Source organism: Maylandia zebra, linkage group LG2, assembly GCF_041146795.1.
Source record: "Maylandia zebra isolate NMK-2024a linkage group LG2, Mzebra_GT3a, whole genome shotgun sequence".
Taxonomy (NCBI): Eukaryota; Metazoa; Chordata; class Actinopteri; order Cichliformes; family Cichlidae; genus Maylandia; species Maylandia zebra.
The window spans coordinates 43,686,658-43,704,497 of record NC_135168.1 but is presented as its reverse complement, the minus strand read 5'-3'; the positions used below and the strand labels follow the sequence as shown (position 1 = coordinate 43,704,497).

The window sequence follows — 17,840 nt, the reverse complement described above, 5'->3', positions numbered from 1 at the left end:
CATCTTTATGCGACATTTGTGTCACTCTATAAACACAGAGATGAAATTCCTCCTGTGTCTGACATAAATGTTAAAAATTATATTTCATTAGTTCACATCTGTTGTTTACGCGAGATTTCTGTCAGTGCAATCTTTCCACAGGCTTTAATGGTCCAATCAGAAAATCTGCGAATTTATTGATGACACATGATTTGGTGCAGTCTGCTCTGATAAATAAAGGAATGTGTTGCTTTGGCACAGAGGCGGGTAGTTTAGAAATGAAAAGAAAACCACCTTATAAATTGCTGAGGGTGTAAAATCTGGTGTATTTCCCAAAATTAAAATTAACTTGCTGCAAACAACAAGTCAGCTGTACTCCCCCTACGCTGCGATTTTATTTGAACATTTTATTTGCAAGTACTGGAAGAGCGACAACACATTTCATGTGTGCATCGTCTAGAGAGTCTAGAGCTCAGTTTTGGCGTGGGGTTGTTATTTTTTCCCCCACTGTGGAGTCTTCATGTACTGCTGACTGACTCATAGTGCTACACAGGGGATTTCTACTTTTTATTACAGTCACTTTTAGATTCTTCTCCTACTTCATCATCCTACCTCTCTCCCTTCTGATGTCAGTGGCACAAAATAACTGCACTCACTGGTCACTTTATTAGGTACACCTTGTTAGCACTGACTTAGACCCCTTTTTGTCTTCACTGCTTCCTTAATTCTTCATTGTACGGATTAAACAAGGTGCTGGAAATATTTCTATTAGATTTTGGCCCAAACTCGCATGATACACTTACACACGGTTGCTGCAGATTTCGCTAATTCTACCAAAAGGTTCTCTGCTGGATTGAGATATGGTTACAGTACAGTGAACTCAGTCATGTTCAAGAAACCAATTTGAGATGATCTGAGCTTTGTGACATGGTCCGTTATTCTCCTGGAAACAGCCATGAGGAGATGAGTGCACTATCATGATGAAGGAATGGACATGGTCAGCAATAATACTCAGATAGGAGTACTAAGGAGTTCAAAGTCTGGCAAGAAAATACCCTCTCACATCACATCCAGCCTGAACACAAGGAAGGATGGATCGATGCTTTCGTTTCATTTTAGCCTAATTCGAACCCTACCTTCCAAATGTTGGAGAACAAATCTGACACTCATCAGATGAAACAGCATTTTTCTCATTTCTATCATCAAATTTTGGTGGACCTGTGTGAACTGTTGCCTCTGTTTCCTGTTCTTAGATGACAGGAGCGGCACGCCGTGTGTTCTTGTGCTGCTGTAACCCATCTGCTTTAAGGTTGCGCCTTCAGCGATGCTTTTCTGCATACCTTGGTTGTAACATTTGATTATTTGTGTTACGGTTGGCTTCCTATCAGCTAGAAGCAGTCTGGCTGTTCTCCTCTGACCTCTGGCAGCAGCAAGGTATTTTCTCCTGCTGCTCACACGCGTCTTATTTCCTGTTTGTTTTCCTTGCCTGTTTGTCTTGTTTCTATTTGTGTGTGCCAGACATGGATTGTTATCTCCTGTTCTCCCAATCAGCGTGCAGTTTGGTGGTTCATTTACTCATTAACCTGCACTTCAGGCCAACTCCACCACAGAGCTATTGTGGTAATTACATCAGGCCTTCATCTTCAGTTTAGCTTTTGTTCCCCGTGTTTGTTTACCAACTTCTCACCATTCAGCTTGGGCCAGCTTTCATTCTACAGCTACAGCCACCCTCACCTGCCCATCTGCTCTAACTGCCATGGTCACCATATTCATTCATCCTCTGCCAGCACAGCTCTCCCATGATTTTGCTCCACCTCATCCTCCTCACTTCTGCAACTTGTGTACCCCAATAAAGACTTGTTGAGTTAGTATATCAGAGGGTCTCGCTTCTTTGCTTCAGATTACAGTTGATCTTAATACTGCTATTGCATCAGTTTGTGAAATACAAAAACCAATGATTCTAGCTTGTGATGCTTTATGATAAACCTTGGTGTCATGCTTCACCAAAGAGTGATTTCTCATCTCAGCTTCTGATATGGTTTCATTTATAAGAAACCCAGGGGGCCAGAAAGGTGAGATTTAACCCTAATATTTCAAGAAAAGCAAAAAAAAGAAAAGAAAAAAGCTTAGAAGGAGGTAATACTTTTTTGTTTCTTCTCCCATGATGACAGGTCTACTCAGTTTTATTGTTTGACACTCGAGGGGGTGCCTACTCAGTTATGACCAAGCGTGTACGAACAGGTGAAAATGAGCTCCCACCTCCAGCAGCTACAGCCAGTAAGGAGTGAACATTAAAATGCTACTTTAACTTTAGTATTAACAATCCTGCACACTATATCACACACAGGAGCCATTTTCCTGCATAATTTCCACTTTTAATATTTTAGGACAGTGCAGCTATTAATTCTATTTACTTAAGTAGAGCATTCTTGCATTTTTAGATGTGAAGATGTCTTCATCCGCAATCGTTGTTTGTGCATTAATAAGTGTAAGTGGAACCAGGATGTAGCCCGGATCTGTTTGTGCCTTAGTTCATCTAGACTAATCTACTGTACAAAACCTGAAAGCACTGACGTAATAACGTTCTGAGTGAGAGCCACACCGGGTGAAATTTGTGACCTTGGCAATGCTGGAAGCGCCCCTCACAGCTTGATGTTAGAGAGTATGTGTGAGTGTGAGAGAGAGACAGTAAGAGCTTAAGCAGAAAAGCAGCAGAGGAGATAAGGAAGATTAACAGTAGCCGGGGTGACATTTTAAAACCGATGAGCAAAGATAAAGCACTAGTTTTGGAAATAAAGTGCTGCACTCTGGGAAGTGGCCCACTGTGAGCTGATCGTCCTCGAGAATCCCTAGAGCAAGAATTTCAACATAATATACATCATCTCCCTCACAGGGAAGACCGAGCCCCCACACCAACCCCCAAACACCCACTCACACATTCAAATACAGACCTCTTTTTCCAGCTCGATCACCCTCTCACTGAGATGCCTCTCTGCCTCCCCCATGAAATGATCGCGGGTCGTGGAAAGGTCACAACCTTTGGCAGCCTCGGGGCTTTGATCCAAAGTTGACATGTCTTGCTTGTCTGTCGATTCTGAATTTGAATTAGGCGCACTCTTCACTTGTGCACTTTCCCTCCTCGTCTCTAACTGCAGAGATTCACTTTTCTTTAGGAGTTGGGAGAGAGACTCTATTCTCTCCTGTGACTGGTGGAGAGAATCTTTTGCCAACTGCCGCTCGGCTTCGGATCGCTGTAGTTTCTGGCTCAGGTGTGCCACTTCAGTGGCCAGTTTCTCAGAACGAGCCTGCTCACGGGTTAGATCCTGATAAGAGAGAGAAAGAAATAGTGAGAAAGTATAACGATTAAAATCTCTGGAACTTGCTGTAAACACCACAAAAAAAACTAATCTAAACAGCCTGTATTTGTATAGCGCTTTACACTACATTCAGTCATCCACCCATTCACACACAGGTGATGGCAAGCTACATTGTAGCCACAGCTGCCCTGGGGCGCACTGACAGAGGCGAGGCTGCCGGACACTGGCACCACCCTCTGACCACCACCAGTAGGCAACGGGTGAAGTGTCTTGTCCAAGGACACACCGACCCAGACTGTCAGAGCCGGGGCTCGAACCGGCAACCTTCCGATTACAAGACGATTTGCCAACTCTTGAGTCACGATCGCCCCGAAACCTACATACATGTTTCCCCACAAAGGTTTGTTTGACTCAGCAGTCCTTATGCACCCATGTATGTTCTCCTTAGCACACTCGTCCCCTTCGAGGGACAACCCAGTTCAAATCAATACAAAGTTGTTGATCGCAATGTAGTGATAAAACATTTCAGTCTTCATGGGATAAAGATGTCACCATCCATAGGACAACTTAGGTCAGAGTGGTTTGATATATATGGAAATAATGGCTTCGCGGTCTGTACACTGCAACCTAGCTCAACACCAACAGCACATTTTAGTGTTTGACAGTGCTCACAAGCATTATTATTAAAACACCAAATGAGGGATTATGTTGTGAACGTGTGGTGTTTCATCCCTCCAGACTTTAGTCTCTTGGGAAATTAATGCCAGAGAATATTAAAGCTGTTCTGTTCAATATGTGGTAATCCAACACCTTCCTAGGAAACTTTATGTTGGTTTTTCCTTTCATTTATCACCCATTTACACTACGTTCTTAGTCTGTGTGAGAACCAGTCCTCATGTGAGTAGTTTGATACTAGTTGTGGTCCTAGAGTGGTTCAATCTAATAACATTATATCATAATTAGTATAAGTTAGTAATTAGATAGCAAATTAGTAGGCAAATAACTAATATAAACAACAAGAACACACCACTAGAACATTGCCTAACAAGTGCTGAATCTTTGTTTTCTTAGAATGGATGGATAGATGGATAAAAATCTATCTATCTATCTATCTATCTATCTATCTATCTATCTATCTATCTATCTATCTATCTATCTATCTATCTATCTATCTATCTATCTATCTATCTATCTATCTATCTATCTATCTATCTATCTATCTATCTATCTATCTATCTATCTATCTAATAGATTTCAATTGTAAATTCATGTAAATGGGGAATCCTCTTCCCATCCTAAAGCTCATTATGGAGTTCCACAGGGATCCGCACTAGGACCAATTCTGTTTACATTATACAAGAATTATATATGACTTATTTTGAATTCACACCAGCTACTCTAACATAGAATAAAAGAATAAACAATATGGATCTAGAAATGAGTATAGTAATTCAGCTTAAAACATAATTGTTTATTTACTTACTGTATAAGATTTTGAGTTTTTCAGAATGTATTTATTTTTATAGCTTTTTCTAATGTTAGCAGAAAGCAGTCGACATCATTTTCTTCATTCTGTTGTGGCCACACAGTATATAAAATCCACACTCAAATGCAACTAAACAAACACTTTAAGTATGCATACTTCACTTTATGTTGTAGTAAATAAAGTGTTACTGTTTTCCTTTTTCCAGTTTTGAGCACCATTTCTATTTTCATTATGCTCTGTGCTGAGGGACCACAGTGTCCATCAACAGATAAAAAAAAATACAATTTGAATCTTCTGCATTTCTCATTATTTTTCCGGTGTGAACACACTGAATTCATTTCAGTAATAATAGTAATTTCCACTGCTGAGCTGCCTGTGAATTTTCCACCACATCCCTGCAGCAGTGCTTACCGTTAGGAACTAAAGTACCACGTCACACATACACACCTGGGACAGTGCGCTAATCTTGGCCTGTGCTTCTGCATACTGCTCCTGCAGCTGCTGTTTACCCTCTTCCATGCTGCTTAATCGAAAGCTGAGCTCTTTCTCCAGGTCCTGCAGCTGAGCGCAGAGCTCCTTGGACTCAGACAGCTGCTGACACACACGTCTACACGCACACCACAAACACATTTTAGACACTGGTTGCATAAGACAGAGTTGACATTAAAGATAAATGTACTGTTCAGCACAGTGCTGTCTCTGGTGCCTTATAAAGTTAACTGCATGATCAAGGTTAACTCCATGTCCTTAGGAGTGTGTGTACCTGTGTTCAGCATCCAGAGCACAGGCTCTCTGGTTGCTGTGCTCCAGGGCCAGGGTTGTGCTCTCCAGCTGCTGCCTCAGTCTCCCCGCTTCCCTCTCTCTCTGTCTGCCCTCCTTCCGTTGGCCATCCAGCTCTGACTGACACACCTCTTTCTCTTGCTCTAACCGTGAAGCCTCCAGCAGCGCCTGATCTCGTGCCCTGGCCAAAGATTCAGCCTCGAGGGTAGCCTCGCGGAGCTCTGCCTCCAGCTCCTCCTCGCGACGGCGTGAGGTCTCCAAACTGCGGCCCTGACGCTCCAACTCTGCTCTGAGAGTCTGAGTAGTGAGCTCTAACTGGTCACTCTGGCAAAAGAGAAAACACAAAGGATGATTTCGGTTCTTAACGCCCGCTTTAAATAAGTCCCCCATAATCACAGAGGAAAGTGCAACAGACAACACGAAAGCATGTGGCCAATAAAACAGGCAATAAACATAAAATTAACTTTATCAGAGTACAAAAATTAAACCACTGGCACAGTTTTGCATTTGGGTTGTTGATTCTACTACTTTTGTAGTTTTCATCCCTCGTGTTTTTTAGTGTTTTCCTCTTCACTTCTTTGTTTCTCTCTTTTTGTTTCTTGTTATTTTATAGTAACTTCCTGTTTAATTTTGGCAGTTGCTTTAGTCTAAGAGTCAGCTGTTATCTGTATGTTCCTTCCCTGCCCTATTTAGTTTCCCCTGTGTTATTATAGTGAGTTGGTTTTCTGTGTATTTATAGTACCGTCTCTAGTTATTTGTCATGATGTCTGTTTTCCTTTCGGCATTGTTTGTTTTGGGCCAGGCCCCAGTGCACCTCACAAGTCCTCAAGTCAACCCGGGCTGGACCTTGTTTAAGTTTTGTGCCTTTTAATTGCACCTTGGGCACTTTATCTGCTCATACTCTGAGATCTTTGGTACCTGGTGGATTTCTGTAGCTCCCACAGCTTTCATTAGTCCCGCCTCCTGCTGTGTGCCCTGCTTTTAGGTCCTTGCATTTGATTGGATCAAAACAGCAATAATATATTTTAAAAATACAGCTCAAAAATAAGTAATTCAAAAGTTTTCAGACTATTAAAAACATTAAACATTAATTTACCCTGAAACCAAACTGCAGATTGAACTCTATATAAATAACAGGAACTGTTTGCTTATCTGTTAGATATTTCTACTGTATAAGCAATACTGTGGTCTATAATTATTTTCCTGAATGTTAAAATGCTCACCTTTAAATCCTGTTAGGGAAATTCACCTAATTTATTAAATCCTGTACTTTAGTGAAGAGGATGTATAAAGAGGGACGAAATAGAAATTACAAGGATGTCAAGAGTACTTTAAAGCACTTGAGTAAATGTACATTTTTTTGCCGCCTACGAGAATAACCATACTTCACATTACTGCACCCCTCCACATCATCAAACGTGGATGTAAACAATGCAATTCAGAAACACTTTCAAAGCCCTATAGAAAAAACATATTGAGTAGATTTTTGTTATTTCCAAGACACAAAACAGCGTCCTCCAGATTGTGGACTAAATCTAATTACTTAGCAGAAAATCTGATCAATTTTTCCAGGATATATGAGGGTTTTTAAAAAAAATAAATAAAAATGCTTTAAAACAAACCAGTTCAGTAAACGTACACAACGACAGGGAAGCAAAAGGGAGAACGAGGATGAGACGTGAGTTCCTATTTTGTTTTTACTTACACCTACAGCTGAAAGAAGTACACTTCATGATTCATTTAACATGCACTGTTTTATTCTCATGAATTCTGGCTCTCTGCTTCTCCTGCTGGTGGTCGGAATGTGAAGTCTACCTCGAATGTAGCTAGAATCCATTCTGTGTCATGGGCTAAAACATCAAATATTGAAATGAACAAATTTTTAGTTGCTGCTGACGTCTGGCTGGCTTACAACTTAAGTTATTTTATTCATAAACCAAGTGACAGCAGAGTACTTTCTCAGCTCTAACATTATGAGAGTGTGCTGTTAGATTTAGTGTTTAGAAATCAAAGGAATGAGGCACTGTTTTTTAAAGATGCATCTCTGGTTTGATGCGATGTCGTGAGAAGTGTGGCAGATCGGTAGGAAAAGCCCATCCAGAGTTGCACTACTTTTTCATGCAAGCAACTAAATGTACACAAAACAGGTTTTTGGGATGCGTCATAGCGGAAAACACTTGTTCTAACGTGCTGTTTCTTTACAATAGGTTGTCAATTATATGTTGTGTACAGTTAAAGAACATCCAGTCTTGGTTAAGAAAATTGTAGTTTATTAGCCAGAAGTAATTTTAGTAGACATTTAGGCCAAACAGCCACAAAAAAGACTGATGTTTTCACTTTCAAAAAACTGGGAGGGTGTCACCAAAGAACATTACCCCATCAGATGGAGGGTTATATACAGCGTTTTCTGAGTGGGAGGTATTTATGAATCCCTTTTAAGGTATTTCTTTAATGCTGACTTAGCAGTGCTCTTTTCCTTAGTTTGCAGTTTTTCTTATGTGTTGAAATTTTTACTGCAAATTGCACATTAAATTGCACCGTATTCACAAAGACTTCAATGACCCAAAGTGGGCTGTCTGAAGAAGGTGGCTCTCAGTTGGGTTTCTGCTTGAATTTCCATCTGCAGAAATTCACTGAATAAGCCAAACCAAAACATTCACCTGCTTCCCTCCTCTGTGTGCAGATGAGATTTTTGTCAATATGTGAATACTGCAGTTCAAATCTGATTTGCTCGCTCAATATAAGGTGGATAAAAATGTTAACATGCATCTCCGACAGCTTAATAAAACTGTTCCACTTCATGTTGAAGCCTCAGTCGTGCAGTAAGGGAATTTGCTTGCTGAAATACTGAAATTTATTGGTTAAGTGGAATCCAGATGGGATGTTTTTATTTAAGCAGACCACAGAGGTTGACTTTAAGAAAATTTTGAACTCTTCTGTTTTTTATCTGCCCTTCTTCTTCTATTTCCCTCTTAAGTCCAGTGTCATCTGCCATGTTCATGGGCATATTTGGCGTCTTTATATTGTGTGTGCAAGTCTGTGGCTGTGTACTCTCCAACCTTGCGTTGGGCGGAGCGCAAGGCGTCCAAGGAGCTGCGCAGCGTGTCTCTTTCTCTCTCGAGTGTAGCCCGCTCTCCCTCCAGAGTGGCGATGATTGTGGTCTGCATCCTGTGAAGCTCTGCTTGGCTTCGTAAGCGACACAACTCCTCCTCCATAACTAGACCCTCAGACTGAAGAACCTGAGAGAAAAGCAGTTAGAAACATCTGAAATCTCGATATATAGCATGTGCATTTACTATTACTACAAAACATTCTTATATTTTTCCAGTAATTGAATGAGTCTTGTATATATATGATTTCTAGGAAAGAACTACAAACCTACAGCTTTAAAGGAAGTGTTGAGTAAATACATTTCCTAATAATTCCAGTTAACTGGCAAACAACACAAAGGGTCTGTTGTTGGTGCACTGCAGGTTTGATGAGTGTGCAAAAGCACAAACAATCCCAGATACTCTTGCAGCTTTGCGAGGCTTTACTCTGGCACACTGCTGCCCTGAGCGAAATGCAAAAATGCTCACAAAAGCAACCTGGTGAGCTTCAAGTTCCACCATGTTTGCAAATATTTTCCATCATGCATTTAATGTAAAGTACAGCTAAGTACAAAAATCACCTTTTTGTATGATAATCATGACAGTGTAGATCAGAAACTTACCAAAGAAATTAAAAATTTTCATCTGGCTGAACAAATTTTTATGACAATCAATATAAAAGCTGTTTTTGTAATAGATATTTTAGTTTGGAGTGAAGAGCCACGCCACTGTTATTGCTGAAAACAATTCTGATGTGTGAACTTTTTGAATCTTTGTTTCTGTTATTTACTGAGTTACTTTAATTGTAATGTATATAATCAGAGACAATATTATGAAAAAAAACTGAAAAACCAGAAAACTTGATACCAATTTTGTAGTAGGATGACTCCATGCAGCTCATACTTATAACCAAAAATAACCCAATAACTTAAGAGCAGTGTTGGTCAAGTTACTTGAAAAAAGTAATCAGTAACTAATTACCTATTACTTCCCCCAAAAAACAATCCCGTTACTTTACTGATTACTTATTTTCAAAAGTAATTAATTACTTAGTTACTTAGTTACTTTTTAAAAACACGATTTACAACCTGAATAGGTGATAAAGCGATATATCTTTCAGCCCAATTCTACTTTTTCTACATAATCCATCATACAAAATGTAATCAAATGGAAAAGTCTCTTTTTAAAACTTGTTTTATTAGTTTTAATCTTTTAACTTTATGCATCAAGCAAAAATGTAATTATATGCAACATTCTCTGACTGGAAGAAATTTGATTAAACATTTAAACCTATTTTCTGCACATTCCAGCAGATAAAATAATTTTTTTTGTGTGTGTTTACACTCACTCTTTCAAACAGATGCAAGTAAAACACAGCAGAAAATAAATGAAATCAAAGACTAGCGGTCCTTTTGCTCTATTTTCACCTGTAAAGCAGAAGTGGCGTAGGCGCAGGTGTGCCCTGGTGCAGGTGTGCTGCAGCGGTCAGTTGAAGAATCCGCGAGTTTCTCTGTGAGTTTCCCATTACGTTGTAGCGCACTCGGTGCTTGCTCGGAAGTTTAGGGGTTTTTTTCGCTGTAAAAAGAAGTTTTCTTCCCACGCACAACGGACACTAATGTTTTTGTCACTTTTTATGGAATCAAACTCAAAATAAGGTCAGTACTTCCACGCTTTAAACGCTGCACGCTCATACTCTCTCCCACAATCGATATATGATCCATTGTTTATCTGCACACAGCTGTTGTCACGAATGTCGCACTCGCTTACGTCACTGTCATGAGACATTCTCGCAAAAAAATCACGGTTTTAGTAACGCAGTAACGTAGCGTTCCTACGGGAAAGTAATGGTAATCTAATTACCGTTTTTGCAATAGTAATCCCTTACTTTACTCGTTACCTGAAAAAAGTAATCAGATTACAGTAACGCGTTCTCTGCTTAAGAGTGAGCTTTAAAAATCGCCTTCACAGTCATTGGTTTGTGCCACTTTCAGCGCTCCGCTGCAGTCTGGATTGTTAGGTTTTGACCACTTGCAGTGAGACATCTGCAACTTCACCAAGAGCATCAAACTGACTCAGCGTTGCATGACGAGGATCTTCACTGGCGATAAGAAACTGGTCTCCGGCTACAACCCAGAGACCACAGAGCACGGTTCAGTGGAAAAGTTCATTTTATTTAACATTTACAGTGCTGCGCTCCATACAGTTGTCCATCATCAAGGTCAGACTGTTAGTGCAGAGTTGCACTGTAACTGTAAGCGTGAACTTTCCCTGACTGTGACACGTTTAAAAGTGACGTCTTTCACAGTACATTGAAAACCCAGACTTTTTTTCTATATTTACCATTGTTTGTGCCCAATACATTTGTCACTTACGACTCTCCCTTAGAAAATGTGTTCTCTTTCTCAAGATGAAAGCTAAGATCCATCATGAGTCACAGATGTATTACTGCAAGTGGTCAAAGAGGGATTTCCAAGGAGCGATCTAAACATGTGCTTAGCCCTGAAAGCAGTTTATAGCTGCACAAGGAGTCGATCATTAAGTGGCTGGCAGTCAATTTTAAATCAGTTTCAGCTTTTGCTTTTTATGGGTGTTGTAGCGGGAACATTTGATGGCGCTTTGCACACAAGAAACACATTATAAACACAATTATACAATAATATAACGCCCACGTTTTCACTTGTTTCACCGACCATTAATATCTACTTTCTACAGTCTCCAACTTAACCACTACAGCCAGCCATACCTCTATCTGCCTGCGGGCCTCCACCAAACTTTCTCCAGCTTTCTTCAGACGCTGCAGCTCAGCCTCGACGAGTACCAGCCGCTGCTCAGCCTCCCAGGTTTTCTTGCTCTGCTCTCCCAGTTTAGAGCGCAAGTCCTGGGCCACGTTAATCTGTCTTTCGGCCTCCTCCTGGGCCTCCTGGAGTCGTTTTGTCAGAAGCTCCATATCAGGACTAGTCAGGGAACATACGGCCAGGTGTGTAGCTATAGTCTCTACTTTATCCTCAACTGATTGTTTCTGTATCTCTGAACTTATTGGTAATTCAGTCTTTTCTTTCTTCGGCTCACTTTCTTTTTCCTGTTTCTCCCTTTCTTTCTGCCCTCCCTCAGCCTCTCCTCTTCTATTGGTCCGGATCACCTCATTGCATGGTTCATCTTTTCCCATCTGAACATGAAGAATCTCTTCACCAACTCCTGCTTCACGGTGAGTCCCGATGACTTCTCCTCTTTTCTCCTTCTCCTCCATCATTTTAACCCTTCCTTCCCCCTCTCCCCTGCAGGATTCAGATCCCTGGATTCCTCTCACCACCTTGTTTCCCTCCCCCTCCTCTTCCACTCTGTCTGGCATCTTCATTCCTTCCTCCTTCCTCTTGTCTTCTAGGTGTTGAAGTTTGGTCACAAGCTTTTCCAGACGCTGTTTCAAAGTGGCATTTTCATTCTTCAAGTTTTGAAACTGAAAAGCATAATTGGAGAGAAATTTAAAGACATTTCAAAGCTTTGAAATATCCCTTTTTTGTCACTGTTTCCTTTCATGTGCTGACAGTGATTGAACTTGAATGCATGGTGGGTAAGAAAACTGAAATCACCCCCTTTTCCTCAGAATACATCCAGTTTCGATACAAAAGAAAAGACAATGAAGTAGGGAAAAACGAGAGAAGGACAGACAGGGAAATTACTGATCGATTTAAATGATCTTTGGTTATAACAACACAATATAAAAGCACTCCTCCACACAAATAACTACAGAAAACTCAGTATGCCTGAGATCCGTCACACAGCACCATTCGCAAATTCTAGTATAATGTTGTGAACTGAGTAACATTTAATTACCATATTTCATCTGAGGGAATGCAAAGCACAGCCTTCAAGTGTCTTTTACGTGTCATACTCAGATTGGTTGTTTTAATCGTAACACATTTACTATTTATTACTTAAAATATTAGTTTTTTTAAAAGTGTTAAAATAATGTCAAATCACACTGTCCACAATAATACAATAATACATTATAAAAAAGTTTTATCTTGTGACATCAGTGACAAATCAAGGCCATATGTTTATGGGACACACACAACACAAACCCAGAGAAGCCTGTGAACAATAAAAACCAATTCAAATTCAATTCTGTTTGATTTATGTGGTGCCAAATCACAGCAACAGTTGCCTCAAATTGCCCTATATTGTAAAGTAAAGAACTTACAATAATACAAAAAGAGAAAACCCCCAAAATTATATGACCCCCTATGAGCAGCGGCAGTGGGAAGGAAAAACTCCCTTTTAACAGGAAGAACCCTCCAGCACAACCAGGCTCAGGGAGGGACGGCCTTATGGCGCGACCGACTGGTAGGTGAGGGGAGGAAGACATGACAAAGACATGCTGTGGAAGAGAGCCAGAGATTAATAATAACTAATAAGGAGTGTGTCAGCCTCCGGTGATCATTTAATCAGAATTGAATCTTCACGCTACAAATTTGTTTCACTCTTTATTGAAGAGGCTGAGTTACTTTAGTTACTGTTAAACACTCATAATAACACTACCTAGGCAACCTTTGTGTTTACATTTGACTTGTGCTGTTGCACTGTATATAATACTGTGTCACTACAGTTGCACTATAGTGCTGCTGCTGCTGGTACCTTGTTGTGACAACAATTTCACACATTAACTTAAGTCTGGTACCGCTGTCATCAGTGACAGTGCTTCACCGGAAAAGAAGGACAGAAAATACCCTTCATTTTGTTTGCACTGATAAATGTTGCCACCTACAAGTTATAATCACCGCTAAATGGTTGTTCAGTATATATAATTTTTTTTAATAAATATCATTATCCCTTTTTATCATTATCCCTAAATATTGTATTATTATTCTAAGGATATAGCGTCTGCCCCCAGATTTCATTTGGTGGGAAACCCCAAAGCTATGCGGACACAGTTAAATGCAGTATTAACTGCAGTTAATTATGTTTCCCTTTGTTTAAGCTAACATTCATTCCTGCGTTTCTGTCATATTGGGCAGCAAACAATAACAACACAACATTTCACCACACTTTACTACTTAAATAACTAACAGTTAATGAGAACTATAGAACAATATTTCTATACTTTTAGCTCTCTTATGGTGTCCACCAGCTCCACCTGTCAGTCATCTGGTGTTGGGAGGCTAACATACACAGTATTTTTAAATCTTTTTCACTTGTTCCTGCTGCTGGTAGAGGCAGATGTAAGCTATGAGGCTGACAGCCAAAACAGTCAATTCTCAGGCTGGAGGATGGAAACAAGGAGTAGAAATTTAAAAGAAAAAAAAAAAACACTGAAGGAGGGTTGTAGAGTCTGCGAGCAATCCATTTCAAACACAAGTGAGCCATTATTTTTGTAAAAATGTCGAATACTGCAGCTAATTTTCTGCTGATGATAAATAAATAAAAACAAATTGATTCAGCACCAGAATTCTGCTCCACTACAACACAACGCTGCTCACACATGCTATGAATTTATTATATATGGCTACATAATACATGTGGCAGAGAAGGGTTTTTACATTGGCTAAAAAAGCAATATTACTTATAATAATAATAATAATAATAATAATAATAATAATAATAATAATGGATACTTTATTGATCCCCATGGGGAAATTACTTGTTTTTCTCTGCATTTGACCCATTCACTCAGTGAAGCAGTGGGCAGCCCACTAAGCAGGCGCCCGGGGAGCAGTGTGTAGGGACGGTACCTTGCATTAGCGTCAGAACAATTTACTACCAGTCAACAATGTGACGGTAAAAAAAAGAAAAGATGATTGTTAGAACAGTAACTGTTTGGTAAAGCCTTCAGTTTGCTCTGTGCTCACCTCCCTAAATGTTTCCTGATGTTTCATCTCCAGGCAGGCCAGCTCATCCTTTGCATCTGGAGAATCAGCCTGCAGCGAGGGGAGATGGGTCTTTAATGCCTTCATTTGTTGCATCCTGTTTTTCCAGCTTCATTTACATCTTTAACAACTTAGATATATTCAGAGATGGCAGGCCTGCTGGTATCGTAATTAAACATTCTTAATTAAAAATATTTTTTCCCAACATAATGATCATATCAATAACAAGACACGCAAGGGAAATGGAAAACTATATATAAAACCTGATTTGCATGTTATCCAGTTGTCATTTCTCTTCTGTCTGTGTGCATTACCGTGACCACTCGAGCAAAGTTACATTGTTACAACTACAAAGTTAAAGCTGCTGATTAATGTAAATGTCAGCAATTCACACTGCTGCGCAACTCACCATGCAGATGACCTTCCGCAAACTGCAATCATCAATAAAAGGCTTTTCAGTATTTTTTAAATTGTGAGAAAAATCCTAGTAGCAGATTTCCATGAAATATCGGGATTTTAAGGATATATCACCCAGGTTCAAGCTGAGCATCAGAATGGGGAAGAAAGGTAATTTCACTGACTCTGAATGGGGAATGGCTGGTCTGAGTATTTCAGAAATTTTCCCACACAATCATTTCTAGGGTTTAACAAGAATGGTCTGAAAAAGATGAAATACCGAGGTCAGGGGAGATTTGCCAGACTGCTTCAGGGTAATATGAAGGCAACAGTAACTCAAATAAATCCTTGTTACAATCAACATATGCAGAAGAGCATCTCTGACTGCACATTACATTGAACATTGAGTCACACTAGGCTACAAATTGGAAACTGAGGTTACGGTTTGATCATGGGTTCACCAAAATTGGACAACAGAAGATTTGAAAAACTGTGGCAGCAATCAGGTGGTAGCATCAGAATTTGGTGTAAACATCATTTAAGCATGGGTCCTGCCTGCCTTGTATCAGGCTGGAGGCGGCAGAGGTGGGAGATATTTTCTTGGTACACTTTGGGCCCTTTTAGTATTAACTGATCATCATTTAAAAATTCACAGGCTGCCTGACTATTGTTATTGAGTAAGGTGACATTTTTCTCTATTAGTCACAACTTGCGACCTCTGAACTCTGACCTCCTGCTGGGCCTGCAGCTCCTCCAGTCGTCTTCTCAGCTCTGCGTTCTCCTGCTCCGCTCCCAGCAGCCGCAGCGTCGAAGCCTCGCCCACTTCCACGCTCAGGGGCTTCTGATCTGAGGCGCAGAGAGGAGGAAATAAAGAATAAAACAAGAAAAAGAAGAACAGAAGGAGGGAGTGAGGCAGATAGGTGGAGGAAAGAAACAGAGAAAAAGAGAAATGGATATATGAGCTCAGTTACTGTTGATTAATAACCTGTGGGTAAGTATTACGTCAAAATATTTTCTCTTATCAGTTAATTAGCATGTCTTAAATGACAAGGTGCAGAGAGGCAGGTGCTCTGACCAATCACTTCACTCAGCTCCTCGTCGGACTCCAGCTCTGATTGGAGGAAACGCTGCGGAAGTGAAACAACCGGAGCAAGGACGCTGCCCCCGCTGCTGCTGTGCCTCAGGTCAGCCTCGAGGCTCATGTTCATCTCCAGCAGTTCATCAACTCGCTGCCTCTCAGTGTCCCGCTCCTAAGCACATATAGACACACACTCAATGATCACATGAGCAAGAGACTTCAATGGTCCTCCACACAACATGCATGGGGTTCTTTCATGAAATGCAACCTTTCTGTCAATAAAGAAAATATTAGAACAATCTGCAATCTTCAGTTCAATTATAAGCTCATTTGTACGGGATGGACAGAAATGCAAAAACTGCATCATAGTTTCCACCCACCGCTTCCACTTCCATGATTCTCTGACGCAGCACAAGATTGTCCCTCTCCAGCTCACGTAGGGAGGAGCAACGCGCCCGAGCGTCCGCCAGCTGCTCTTCTAGAAGCGTTTTGGTTTCCTGCAGTGCTGCGCACAGTTGCTGCTGCTCCTGCAGGGGGCACCAAACAGAGACGATTGAAACAACACGATGACGTGCTCACTGTTTTCGTTTCATGTATTCTGTCAAGTCTGGGGTTTTTTCTGAAGCAACTTCCTCTAATCTGTCATATCTATCAATGCTTTGCTCCCATTCAGTTCTCTACTGTCACTTAAGTGCACAAAGCAACTTTAAATGGTTTTAGCTGTCAGCTGAATGTATTTTCTATATAATTTCCCCTTATTATACAGTTCACAGTAAAGACACAGACAAGTCCTGCTGAGGGAGTCAGAGAGGCTGACGTACAGCTGAGAAGCAAACTGCAGACATTGCAAGTACTAAAATATGATCTCCAACTGTGATCGTAGCTCAAGAGTTGGCAGTTCATCTTGTAATCGGAAGGTTGCCGGTTCGAACCCCAGCTTGGACAGTTTTGGTCATTGTGTCCTTGGGCAAGACACTTCACCTACCGCCTACTGGTGTTGGCCAGAGGGGCCGATGGCGCGATATGGCAGCCTCGCTTCTGTCAGTCTGCCCCAGGGCAGCTGTGGCTACAACTGTAGCTTGCCTCCACCAGTGTGTGAATGTGAGAGTGAATGAATAGTGGTGTTGTACAGCGCTTTGAGGTTCTCGAAAAGCGCTGTATAAATGCAATCCATTATTATTATTTTGGAGCTTGTATCCGGCTACTTTAGTACTTTTAGTACTCAGTCTGATGCTCTCCAATGTTAGAGTTGTAAACTGTTGTAAATTGTGACATTTATATTTTATTATGTTTTTGTTAGGCTGTATTAAGTGAATTTAAACTCAGAGTAGCAGCTTGATAATAACAGGAAACAGCAAGTTATTACAATCTAATTACCAAAGTAGTAGCCTAGTAATTACCTTGTAACAGCGGTGGTTATAACTGATGTATATTATATTGAATTTTATGTAACTGTGTACTAAACAGGCCACATAAGCAAGACCAATTAGTATAGTAATATAATTTTAAAAATATTCATTTTTATATCCTCATACTCACAGTAGTTACTTCATAAAAAAAATAAGGTAATACTTATTAATATCTAAATCCACATTAATAACCTATTAAAGCAAAATTGAAAAATCAGACAACATGGTGATAAAATATATCTTTCAAAATGAAGGAAAATAAAATATAATATAATACTAAGTCACATTTTTAAGATTTGTTTTAGACTTTCTGTGTTTTTAGTGAGACAAGTTAGCAGTTTAACAAGACTATAAAAAGCTACAAGGTGTTAAACCAGAAATAATCACAAGCAAACTGTCAGCAAACCTCTCTAGCTGTCTTGCTGGTCCTTTTTTGGCCAACTCG

At 40.3% G+C, this 17,840-nt stretch overlaps 1 protein-coding gene across 1 annotated transcript in view; it reads right to left on the bottom strand.

Moving 5' to 3' along the window:
- Positions 1-17,840, bottom strand: part of ccdc88b (coiled-coil domain containing 88B) — a 57,139-nt gene that overhangs the window by 22,541 nt on the left and 16,758 nt on the right. Inside the window, exons 11-19 of the mRNA XM_004545564.5 lie at positions 16,367-16,513; positions 15,984-16,158; positions 15,639-15,754; positions 14,495-14,563; positions 11,395-12,105; positions 8,622-8,801; positions 5,546-5,886; positions 5,230-5,389; positions 2,931-3,302 (exon numbers count right to left, since the gene is read on the bottom strand). Of these exons, the coding sequence (XP_004545621.2) occupies positions 2,931-3,302; positions 5,230-5,389; positions 5,546-5,886; positions 8,622-8,801; positions 11,395-12,105; positions 14,495-14,563; positions 15,639-15,754; positions 15,984-16,158; positions 16,367-16,513 (2,271 nt within the window). The remainder of the gene's footprint in view (positions 1-2,930; positions 3,303-5,229; positions 5,390-5,545; positions 5,887-8,621; positions 8,802-11,394; positions 12,106-14,494; positions 14,564-15,638; positions 15,755-15,983; positions 16,159-16,366; positions 16,514-17,840) is intronic.